Source organism: Chiloscyllium plagiosum, chromosome 4, assembly GCF_004010195.1.
Source record: "Chiloscyllium plagiosum isolate BGI_BamShark_2017 chromosome 4, ASM401019v2, whole genome shotgun sequence".
Classification (NCBI taxonomy): Eukaryota; Metazoa; Chordata; class Chondrichthyes; order Orectolobiformes; family Hemiscylliidae; genus Chiloscyllium; species Chiloscyllium plagiosum.
In genome coordinates, this window is record NC_057713.1 from 36026969 (window position 1) to 36039187 (window position 12219).

Below are 12219 nucleotides of genomic sequence, written 5' to 3' on the forward strand. Positions count from 1 at the left end.
AACTTCCAGCTCAGCACTGTCCCCATGACTTGTCCGGACTTGTCCGACCTGCCTAGCTCCTTTTCCACCTATCCACTCCACCCTCTCCTCCCTGACCTATCACCTTCATCTCCTCCCCCACTCACCCATTGTGCTCTATGCTACTCTCTCCGCACCCCCACCCTCCCCTAGCTTATCTCTTCACGCTTCAGGCTCACTGCCTTTATTCCTGATGATGGGCTTTTGCCCGAAACGTCGATTTCAAAGCTCCTTGGATGCTGCCTGAACTGCTGTGCTCTTCCAGCACCACTAATCCTAAAAAAAAGACATAGACTATTTCTAAATGGGGAAAGGTTTTGGAAATCTGAAGCACAAAGGCATGTAGGAGTCCAAGTTCAGGATTCTTTAAAGTCAACACGTTGGTTCAACAGTTGGCTGTTAAGAAGACGTTACCTATATTAGCATTCATTTCGAGAGGGCTAGATTTCAAGAGCGGGGCTGTAGTGCTAAATTTGTATAAGACTCTAGTCAGACTGCATTTGGAATCTGACGAGCAGATTTGGGCTTACAGCACCAGGGTCCCAGGATCAATTCCAGCCTCGGGTAATGTGTCTGCGTGGGTTTCCTCCAGGTGCTCCGGTTTCCTCCCATAGTCCAAAGATGTGCAGGTCAGGTGAATTGGCCATGCTAAATTGCCCATAGTGTTAGGTGCATCAGTCAGAGGGAGGTGGGTTGCTCTTCGGCGGGTCGGTGTGGACTTGTTGGGCTGAAGGGCCTGTTTCCACACTGTAGGGAATCTAATCTAATCTAATCATAATGTGGGCGGCACGGTGGCACAGTGGTTAGCACTGCTGCCTCACAGCGCCGGAGACCCGGTTCACTTCCCGCCTCAGGCGACTGACTGTGTGGAGTTTGCACGTTCTCCCCGTGTCTGCGTGGGTTTCCTCCGGGTGCTCTGGTTTCCTTCCACCGTCCAAAGATGTGATGTGCAGGTCAGGTGAATTGGCCATGCTAAATTGCCCGTAGTGTTAGGTAAGGGGTAAAATGTATGTAGGGGTATGTAGGGGTATGGATGGGTTGCGCTTCGGCGGGGACGGTGTGGACTTGTTCCACACTGTAAGTAATCTAATCTAATAATGGTAATATTTATAAAGTAGCTCATCATATGTCTCAGGATGCTGTGGATAAAAGAAAATGACTGTTCACAGAACTAAAATAAGGTAATTATCGGGTGGAAACAAACTCGGGGGGGGAGGGGAAGCGGCCAGCTCAAAGAGGGGCGCGCACCCCCATTCACCTGGCCGTGCGCGTTCCCACACCTCCACCTCGGTCGCGCGCACGCCCTTCCATCTGGCCGCGTGCACTCACTCACCTAGCCGCGTGTGACCTTCCACCTGGTGGCGCGCTTCCTCTCGGTTGGCGGCGCGCGGCTTCTGTCACCTGACCGCGCGCTCCCTCGCACCTGACCCGGCGGCCAGCGGCAGATGCGCGCGCGAGCGGCCCCGAACCTGGGCAGTTGTCTTCGCTCTCTGCGCGCGCACACACACACTTCCAAAAAATTTTTTTTGGGGGGGGGAGGAAGGTGGTCTGAGTAGAGGCGCGCTCCCGGTCAAAAAAGAGGACGGCTTTCCCTCGCGTGCGCGCGCGCTCAGAAGGAGAAGCGCATACAGATTCAGCCAAAAAAAACCACACACATACACAACAGGAGCAACAACATAAAAGAGAAAAAGAAGAAACCCCGGAACCGAGATGGCGGAAGCGCCTATTGTTTGAAAACAGAAGGGAGAGAGAGAGAAAAGCCATTTACTCGGAGTAACTTACAACTTACCCAAAGGATTTAATTTTAAATATAAAGCGAGGAAACCCCAGCTTTCGGGATAAATACATGAGGAAAGAGAATCTTCACTGATGCTAAATTCTGTGCAACAATTCTTTTTTCTGCAACGAGGGACTAATTTTACATTTTTTATTGTTTGCAACATCGGTGGGGAGAGGTGGAAAGTGGGGATGAAGAGTTGCAAGAAAAAGCTGCGCGTGTGAGAGAGGATAAAGAAAAAATAGTAAATTATCATTTTTTTAAAAAAAGAAGAAAGCGCAGCTCCTGTTGGTCGAGGAATGGCTTCGAAGGAGCGGCTGTACGAGCTCTGGATGTTGTACTTCGCCAAGGTGAGTCCCACACCTGGAAACGCAGGGCCAGGGACGCCAGTCTCACATGCGTACACCCCCGGCGTCTGTCTCAAAGTTTCTAGCTTCGCTTGCAAAGGAAAGCAAAAGTACAAATCTGCTGTCACTGCACCGTGACAGTAGATTTTTTTTGCAATTTAGTTTATTTTTTGTTCTGCGTTGCCTTTGAGAATAATCTTTCAATTCCACTTTTATTTCATATCACAGTGTTATCGTTATTTCTCATTTGAGGAAATATAACTTGCAGGATAGTTGAAGGTGGCTGTCTTTGTTTATGCTGATTTGTGAAATGTTTATGTATAAGCCAGCCAATGTTTGATGGTGATATTGAATGATCACGTTTGTAAAAGCAATCCAGGACTTGTTGCAGCCAACAATTGAAGTGTCTCATACGCACGATGCAATTTATTTGTGGACAGTTTAGTTCACTTCACTGGGTTAAAAAACGGTTCCTTGAATTGTTTGGAATGTTCATTTAAATCGAGAAAGAGGTAGGGCATGTAATGCTGACCGATGTTCACTGCAAGTGCTAAACGGATTTATTCGTGTTATGGTAGTTAGATTTCAAACAAGAAAAAAAGTTATTGATACTTATGTTTGTGTCTGAGCGAGATGCCCAGTTGTAATTGTCCAATGTATTGTCGATACTAACCGTTTTACAAAGCGTAACTGTATTTGGGATTGTTCATCTTCATTGTTAGAATTGGTTCCATTGCAATAACACGGTGATCTTTTCGCAAATCAGACAGCTACTTCCAAATTGCATCTGTCGTACTTGGAGAATGAGCTGTACTTTTGATTGATCATCATTTCCTGAGGGTGCGTTTGTTTGAGTTGGTTATTTATTTATTGGTTTACATACATTACGGTTTGTATGTGCATATATAGTGTGTGCATTATATTAGAATTGGCAGTCCCCAAACAAGAGTTTGCCTGGTCTGGATCGGCTTTTGCTCCAGGAACTGGGGTACGGTAACTTTGTTGGATCCGCCGATGGAGCCACTCCTTCAACTCGAGCGCTGGCTGTATGTGTCTGCGTGGAGTTCAACTTGCAAAACCTAACCTCTTGACGGAAATCACACTTCAAACTTAAAAATTCTAGGGGTTTACTGCGTTTCGATGCTTTTTAGCTTGCTCACAGCTCTACATCTCCCTCGTGAGCTTTGGGTGAGTGTGTGATATAGTGAAGGTCCGCCCAGAAATCCCATTATGACCTCAATGTTCTTCTCCATATCACTGCCCTCTTGGAGGCACGAGCTTGTTGTCATTGTCAATGTTGACTCTGCTTTCTTCCCACAGATGCTGCCAGGCCTGCTCAGTTTCTTTAGCGATTTCTGATTTTTGTCCTGAAAAGACCCTTGGTGCCTCACCCTAGTGATTATTCTGCACTCTTCACTGATGTAACAGTTGATATTATCAGCTAGTGAAAGGCATCACCTGCAGCTTAAATGTGTCTGAACTTGCAAAATTTATTTGTGGGAGGTGGTCACAGATGGTCTTCTAGTTTCTGGAATCAAAAGACTTCAACAGTTACTTATTCGATAATTCAGCTCGGTGACCAGATTTGCAGAAAAACAAAACTAGGTTTGACAGTATTCTATGATTTCTAGAGATAAATTATACACACAAATGAAGATGCATTGGCTGTGCTTCCTCAAAGGAGTTCAGGGCAAATTCAATTGCTTTTGGAAATAACCAAATATATTGTAAAATGTACGGTTGTTTTCACTTTGAGGTTTACATTTAAGTGCAGAACAGGAGATGTAAATCCCTGCTGGATGTAATAGTCCAACCCAAAATAAATTTGAGATGTTAATTTCAAAATTTTTGGGGTGGGACTGGAGAGCTGGTAGAGTTCTCATCATAGTAATGCCTCTCGCTGGAGGTCCATTAACACAATAATAATTCAGCATGCTGTTGGATGTGGGAAGATGAAATGGTAATCAATGCAAGTAATGAATACTTTTGTGACGTTCCAGTAGCACCTGGATCTGTAACTGTAGCTGCCTGGCAGCACTAGCTCTCTGCTTGTATATTTGCATTTCTTGTTCCGACTGCCTGCCTTCCCAACTTCGAGCAGCTCAACTACTCAATTACTGCATAACCCCTTAAGCTCTGCTTCCCCTTGCTCTACTTCAACGTTGATTAGTGTCATTGCCATGAGAAGCACACCAAAACCAAAACCAACTCTTGATGTCAGGAAATGCTAAATAAACTCCATTTGGTGTCTCCCACCCCCTCCAGTAATAATAAAATTATGTACTTAAAATCGGTGACCATAGGGTATTGCAGAGCGAGGAACTACACAGGCATAAGCCTAGTTTGTACTACTGTGGTTAGGATGTATTTAAAGGCAATGCATTGGTGAAATAGTTAAATTGAAGCCTTCTAGATTTGTTTTCACTCAGCTGCTATGAAAATTAAGTAAATGGTAAACAGTGAGTAGAGCAGTTTGAAAAGGAAGCCAAGTGAAGCATGTGCTTACAAGTATTGTGCTTTGCAAACTCATGTGACTTAAAGCAAACAAGGATTCTCATACCTTGAATGGGAACTGCAAACTAGATAGTGTTGCAATAAGAAGAATGTATTGAAATAACATCTTTCAGAACCTCCATATGCAACCTGTGAAATAAATTTGAAACACAGTCACTGTTTTAATGTAGGAAATACTGAATTGGCTGTACACAGCAGGATATCACAAACAGTAACCAAGTTAAGAACATTTCATCTATTGATTTAGGGAGTGAATATTGGTCAGAACAGCTGACCTTCCCGAATCATCTGTGAAATTGCCACATGCAGTTTTACATGCATTGAAGAGGGCAGACAAGACCTAGGTTTTATGCTTTATCTGATAAGTTGATACCTTCTGGTCTAACTTCATAATTTTGTCAGATCCTGCTTCAGTTATGTATGCATTTCCTTTTAAAGTGCAAGAGAATTGCATTCAGTGCATGAATGCATGTGTGCTGCTTGTGTGTAGTCCTAGCAGCTATTAGTGAGAGAGTTACTTTAAACTGAGACATTGCTTGCTTTACTGCAGTTCAAGTAAGAACACTTCTTTTGGATCTTTACAGGTTGGCATCTGAAGAATAGGGAGTCTAGGTTATAAGCTGAAAAATGTGTTGCTGGAAAAGCGCAGCAGGTCAGGCAGCATCCAAGGAGCAGGAGAATCGACGTTTCGGGCATAAGCCCTTCTTCAGGAATGAGGAGGGTGTGCCAAGCAGGCTAAGATAAAATTAGGTCTGAGGTGAGAATTTTTTGTTTTACTCACGGTTGCAAATTTTTGAAATTCACTAACACAGGCAGCATGGAAGCTTAGTCTTTGAGCCCAATGCCCCTCCCCCAAGTCCCTCCTCCCTACCTTTTATCTTAGACTGCTTGGCACACCCTCCTCATTCCTGAAGAAGGGCTTATGCCCAAAATGTCGATTCTCCTGCTTCTTGAATGCTGTCTGACCTGTGCTTTTCCAGCAACAATTTTTCAGCTCTGATCTCCAGCATCTGCAGCCCTCACTTTCTCCTAGTCTAGGTTATAATTCAGGAACATTACATATTTATTACATCTGTTAATTATCTATGGTGTAAGCTTCAGGTTCAAATATAGATTTATGCAATTGCTCAGTAAATTGTTTTTAGAACTTGAAACTCTAGTACCCCTCTCTAACTTTCGTATATTCTCACTCAAAGCACTAAAATCACTGAAAGGCACCCCATGTCTTCCAGTTAACTCCTTGTTATTTACCCTTTTTTTTTCATATGTGACACTAGCAGTTGAACATCACCAGGCTACTCTTCTGTGGAAGGAGCCACAGCTCATTTTGCCTCCATCTGATGTTCATGGAGACACACACTCTTTCATCATCCATGGCCACTGGTACTGAGACCAATTGTAATTTCCCAATGAGCACACTGGTTAAGGTCAACTAACTAAATTGAGCATAATCTAGGAAGTTCAATATGATTAGCACCTCACTGGAAAATTATAGCCACCATGGATGAGCTGAATAAATTTATATCTTAAAGACCAAAGAAATGCCAAAAAATGCCACTGGAGAAGCTGGAATTTTGTATTGCAAAGAGCTAGTGGGAGATCACTGAGTGGAGCTTAAGTTGCAACAGTGTGAAATCTGAACAAGATGGACCAGTCTGGGCATGTACTTCCTGTTAGCAACACTATACGAACAGTGACAGAGGCTGTATATCCAATCTGTGTAAGAGAGACCCTTGCACGCTTCACTGTGGTTCAAGTAGTTGAGCTCACTGATTCTAGGACTATCAGAAGGATGTTGTGAAATGTGAAAGGGTTCAGAAAAGATTTACAAGGATGTTGTCAAGATTGGAGGGTTTAAGCTTTAGGGAGAGGCTGGGGCTGTTTTCCTTGGAGTCGAAGGCTGAGGGCGACCTTTATAGAGGTTTATAAAATCATGAGGGGCATGGATAGGATAAATAGACAAGGTCTTTTCCCTGGGATGGGGGAGTCCAGAACTAGAGGGCATAGGTTTAGGGTGAGAGGGGAAAGAAATAAAAGGGACCTAAGGGGCAACTTCTTCACGCAGAATGTGGTGTGTGCATGGAATGAGCTGCCAGAGGAAGTGGTGGAGGCCGGTACAATTACAGCATTTTAAGAGGCATCTGGATGGATATATAAATAGGAAGGGTTTGTGGGATATGGGCCAGGTGCTGGCAAATGGGACTAGATTAGGTTAGGATATCTGGTTGGCATGGATGAGTTGGACCAAAGGGTCAGTTTCTGTGATGAACATTTTTGACTCTGACACTCTAAGTAAATAAGAGTATCTTTAAGCTGTAAGTACCACAGCATTGTAAGTTTGTGTCCTGGAAAATAAACTGATTTCAGCAGGGGTACTGGTAGAATGGAGGGGGTTGTAGAGGTTGAAGTATGGGGAAGATGTTCAGATTTGCTGAAGAAACCAAGAGTTTCAGAAATTAGAAATGGGAACAGAGGATTGTGATCAAATGTTGGAACAGACTCAAAGGCCAAAGGCTAATTCTATTCCTATATCTTACGATTTTATTGTCATTCATCCTGTTGAGCCTGCTCCACCATTCAGTTGTGTTAGAACATATTATCTACTTTAACACAATGATTCTACACTATCTCCATATCCTTTGATGTCATTAGCATCCAGAAAGCTATCAATTTCTATATTGAACATGCTCAATGATTGTGTTTGTGTAGCCTTTTGGCATAGAAAGTTCAAAGATTCACTATGCTGAGTGAAAAAGTACAGGAACACTAATAGTGCATTGAGCCTGAAGTGCCATTTAAACCAATTTTAAGATCTTTTATGTATGTTATTCCCATGTATCTTAACACCAATCAAAAAAAATCATCATCTTCTATCTTGGATATACCCAAAGACTGAACTTCCACAGCTTTGAAGCAGAAAATTTCAAAAATTCACTACTGTCTGAGCAAAAACATTTCTCATCTCAGCCCTAAATGGATTCCTTTTTTATTTTAAATTGTGCGTCTCGTTCTAGATTCCCCAGCCAGAGGAAATATCTTGCCTTCATTAGCCTATCTATCCTTTTGTAAGTTTCAACGAGGTCACCTTTCACTCTTCAAAATCTTTGAGAAAACTGGGCCTATATACTCTATCTCTCAAAATTAGACAGTCCCACCAACTCTGGAACAAGTATGGTGAAGCTTTATTGCATTCCCTCTTTGACAATAATATTGCCTCTTATTCTTAAAAACCCCTAGTGCATACAGGTCCAGTGTTGAAGATTCCTCCTCATAAAACAATCCCATCATTCCAATTTAAGTAACCTTCATTGCACACCTTCTATGGCCTTCCTTAAATAAGATTATACACAATATTCTAGGAGCAGTCTCGCTGAGACTTTGTACAGTTGCAGCAAGACATCTTTACTCCTATACTTAAATCCCTTCGCAATTTGCCTTCCTAATTGCTTGCTGCATCTGTATCTGAGCTTTTAGTGACTCGTGAACAAGGATGCCCATGTCCATTCGTGATGAAGGAAACTGTCAGGGTTTTTAAAAGTTTGTTTAAATGTAGGATGTAGGAATCACATGCTTTGCCTGTCTCACTTTGACCTGAGAGTGTGGTCACTTCAAAGACTATTAAGAGTCAACAATATATATTGAAGCTAGAATCTTGTAGAGCAAATGGGGCAGGTAGGATGCTTTCTGTGAAGTGCTTTAGTGAACCAATTTAGATCTTGAGATGATCCAACATCTTTTATGATTTCTTCCATTGCCAGCCCACACATTAACATTCTTTTTAAAATTCAGTTTCCCAATGTGGTTTGATGGAATTTGAACCCACTATCTCTAGGTTGTTGGTTTAATGCCATAGTCATTCCTGATCATTGTCAAGTAACCACTGTTGGAATAAACCATGGTGGAATATGGGATTGGAGATTTTATGTTACCAATTTGAAATTGAATGACCTACCCAAATTTGTTGTTTTCCAGATCTACTTCCAAAAAAGCAGCTACTTAGTACAGGCACTAGAGATTGGTCAACATTCAGAGAACCACACCTTAGCAAGATCAGGTCCGAGGAAACTAGTGGCCAGGAAAGGGGAAAATGAAACACATGGAAACTTGTCATTGAAATAAGATTGCGTTTGAAAACAAAACGTCTGCCTGCTGATGTTGGTGCTCTGTTGTGATCAGTGACATATGCAAGTCCGTTCTGGTAGTATGAGTCCTGAGTGTTTCAACAAAAAATAGAAGTGGAAATAAAAACAGAAAGAAATGAAGGGTTATGAAAAGGTCAAGCAGATACATTTAAGGGGGTATCTTTCAAAAGGAAAAGACAAATTACTTTTGTATTTAAGTAGTGCCTTTCATTTCCTTATCATATCCCAAGAAAGTTCACAGTCAAGAATGAATTTTTAAGTTAAGTAATTTACTGTATTTTCCTGCATCATAACTATTTGAAATATGAGGTGATTCGTTTTGATTGTTCTTCCTACCCAATGTAGACTAAAGATACAATTTTCAAGGGGTATCGGAATAGAGTGACTGAGGTGTACATGTGCATAATTCATTTAAGGTGACAGCACAGGTTGAGAGATTCATAAAGATTCATTGAGAGGTTCATAAATAGTACAGTATCCTCAGCATTATTAACAGGGACATAGAGTATAAGAATGCAGAAGCTAAGTTGAACATGTATAAGACACTAACTTCAGTTGGATTATTATGCCCAGTTCGGGGTGCCATACTTTGGGAATTATGTGAATGCATTGGCGAGAATACAAAGTAGATTAATAAGAATAATTCCAGGGATGAGAAATGGTGTATAGCCCTATAAACCACCCTAATATCATAACCAAATGAGCTGCTTTAGAGGTGCTGTGTGAAAGATAAAGAACATTAGAAGAACTCCAGTAATCTTCAGGTCATCTTGTGGAATCCTTTTTGGGTCTCAGCTTAGCATCTCACCTGAAAGCCCACAATTTCCTGAATTCCTATCTGTACGATACTGAGCTGGCAGCCTGAAGTTTTGTGCTCAATTCTTTGTTGTAGAATTTGAACCAACAGACTTTTCACAGTGAACCAAGAGTGTTAAAACTCAGCCACAGCTGAGTTGGGAAGAAAGAGCCACAGAGCAAAAATGCAATGAGGGAAAGATAAGCCATCTGTGGAGAGAGGAAGAAGGATATGAGCTGTAACCCAACCATGGAAGTGCAGATGCTCTGTCTCAGAAGTGCTACAAAACACTAGCTGGTTTGAAGAGTAAGGTCTAAATTTTTGACTATAGTATAAGTTTGGCCATAGCAGACATAAAACTTGAGAGAAACGTAAAATGGACTGCTTTCTTGTCCGGTGCTGTGACGTGGTTAAAATCTAGTCTGAGCAGTTCCAGTGCTTATGGAATTTGGTAAGAAAGAAAATCTGATATGCATCGCATAAGATAGACTGTGGTCTCCTTCAACTATAGTCTTCATCAACTTTAAATCTTAAATCGATTTTTTTTTTGTTTGTTTATTTCTTTGAAATCTAATAACACTTCCACACTTCAGTTATTACAGGGATTCCATTGTTGTCTTTGCCTGTCTGCCTGAATCTTGTACATGTTAAGATTTGTTATCTTTTTCAGTTTCTGGTTGATAAATTTAAGTTTTATTTCAAATAAAAGCATACACAAGATGGGAACAGAGTTAATACTTTAAGGAAATTGCTCCACAGAACAGCCCAGTGGCTAGAACTTGTAATTACACTGACAGAAGATGGAAAGGGGAACATTGCCATGGCAACTTGCAATCGGAAATTTGACATAAAAACATGACCAACAGGAAATGAACCAAGATTCAAACTTTAGAGGTTAGTTGACAGGTTGGCAACAACATTGAAATTGACTTCAGTTCCACTTTTTCTTATCAGGTATATGAGGAGTCGGAAAATCAGCTCCTGGTTAACAGCAGATGATGCTTATAGATGTATGTTTGATTATTGAGTATGGGCAAAACCATAATTTGCTGTGATACCTGACCATGTTTTTCATAAATTTGAAAGCCTATAAGTGTAAATATTGTAATAGTTTCTAATGGTTAATGAATGGATCTTGAGGGCATACTGAAAAAGGTAAATTACAAGCTCTTTTAACTTCAAGAGGATCATAAGCATTTGGAATTTTTACACAGTTCATTATAGAGGCAGAGACTCTTACAGAACTTGAAATGAGATTGGAACAGATGGCTGCAGATAAAGAATTAGTACAGACACAAGCCCAGTGGAACAGATACCATCCATAGCTGTACTCATGCCCAACCATTGTTGACTAGCCAGCCACCACTCAAAGTCTATGTGAAAATACAAAGTGTCAGAGGGCAGCTGGTGTTTGTGAAATTGTATTTTGGGAACAGTCAGCACGTTCAGAGAGGTGAAGAGAAAAAGAAAAATATAGTCTTCAGCCAAAATGTCTGTTGAGATGTGACTGCAGCTCTAAAATGGTTATGATCTCACTTTACAACTTGAAAACAGATTGTTTTTGTTTTCTAAATTTAGAACTCTGAAAAAATGTAAATAGTGATTTTCAGTGGCTGGAGGATCTCCTTTGAGAAATGTTCAAATGCAGAAAGCAAAGTTTTAACATCTGGGATAGAAACCCTTCATTAAGATTCACTAGCAGCCTCATTTGCATAAGTTCAACTTATTTGGTAGCATTCTCTTCTTTCAAAGAGGATGTTGTATGTTTAAGTCTCACGTTCTCAAAGTAGAACAGAAAGTCTAAGTCAGGACTCCTGGTGCAATATTGAAAGAATACTGGCTTTGCAGAGGTTCTGCAAATGAGACATTAAAAGTAGAGCCCATTTGACTGTGCTTATATGGACGCAATATGACAAAGATACTGCAGAGCCTTCCTCTGTATAACTTCCTTACCATGATTCTTAAAATGGAAGTGCTGAGATTGCAGATAAACTTTCCTCCCTCCAGAAAGATCAATAACAACAGAAAAGCATGTCATTATCCACTAATATGTATAAAACCTTGTATGCTAATTGAACATTGTATTTGCATACCATTTCTTCTACTTCTCAGGTGGTCCCTGGAGATCAGGGATGATTTGCTTCCACTCAGGTTTTTGAAATGGTTGATAAATTAAGTGTGCGATCCACAGAATCTGCCATGTTCAGTGTAGTTGTTCAGTGTAGAGGACCAGTTACTGACTGAACTGGTCCTCACCCTGAACAACTTCTCTTTCCAATCCTCCCACTTCCTCCAAACGAAAGGAGTAGCCATGGGCACCCGCATGGGCCCCAGCTATGCCTGCCTCTTCGTAGGATATGTGGAACAATCCATCTTCCGCAACTACACTGGCACCAACCCCCACCTTCTCCTCCGCTACATCGATGACTGTATCGGCGCCGCCTCGTGCTCCCACGAGGAGGTTGAACAGTTCATCCACTTCACCAAAACCTTCCACCCCGACCTCAAATTCACCTGGACAGTCTCAGATTCCTCCCTCCCCTTCCTCGACCTCTCTATTTCTATCTCAGGCGACCGAACCAACACGGACATCTACTACAAACCGACCGACTCACACAGCTACCT

General features: G+C 41.6%; 1 protein-coding gene and 1 long non-coding RNA gene across 2 annotated transcripts in view; one reads left to right on the forward strand and one right to left on the reverse strand.

Moving 5' to 3' along the window:
• The first annotated feature begins 1245 nt into the window (after nucleotides 1-1245).
• Nucleotides 1246-12219, forward strand: part of nbeal2 (neurobeachin-like 2) — a 239806-nt gene continuing 228832 nt past the window's right edge. Inside the window, exon 1 of the mRNA XM_043687545.1 lies at nucleotides 1246-2145. Within this exon, the coding sequence (XP_043543480.1) occupies nucleotides 2095-2145 (51 nt within the window). The 5' untranslated portion in view covers nucleotides 1246-2094. The remainder of the gene's footprint in view (nucleotides 2146-12219) is intronic.
• Nucleotides 3591-12219, reverse strand: part of LOC122548956 — a 14382-nt gene continuing 5753 nt past the window's right edge. The window contains exons 2-3 of the long non-coding RNA XR_006311372.1: nucleotides 4703-4785; nucleotides 3591-3670 (exon numbers count right to left, since the gene is read on the reverse strand). This is a non-coding gene — a long non-coding RNA (uncharacterized LOC122548956). The remainder of the gene's footprint in view (nucleotides 3671-4702; nucleotides 4786-12219) is intronic.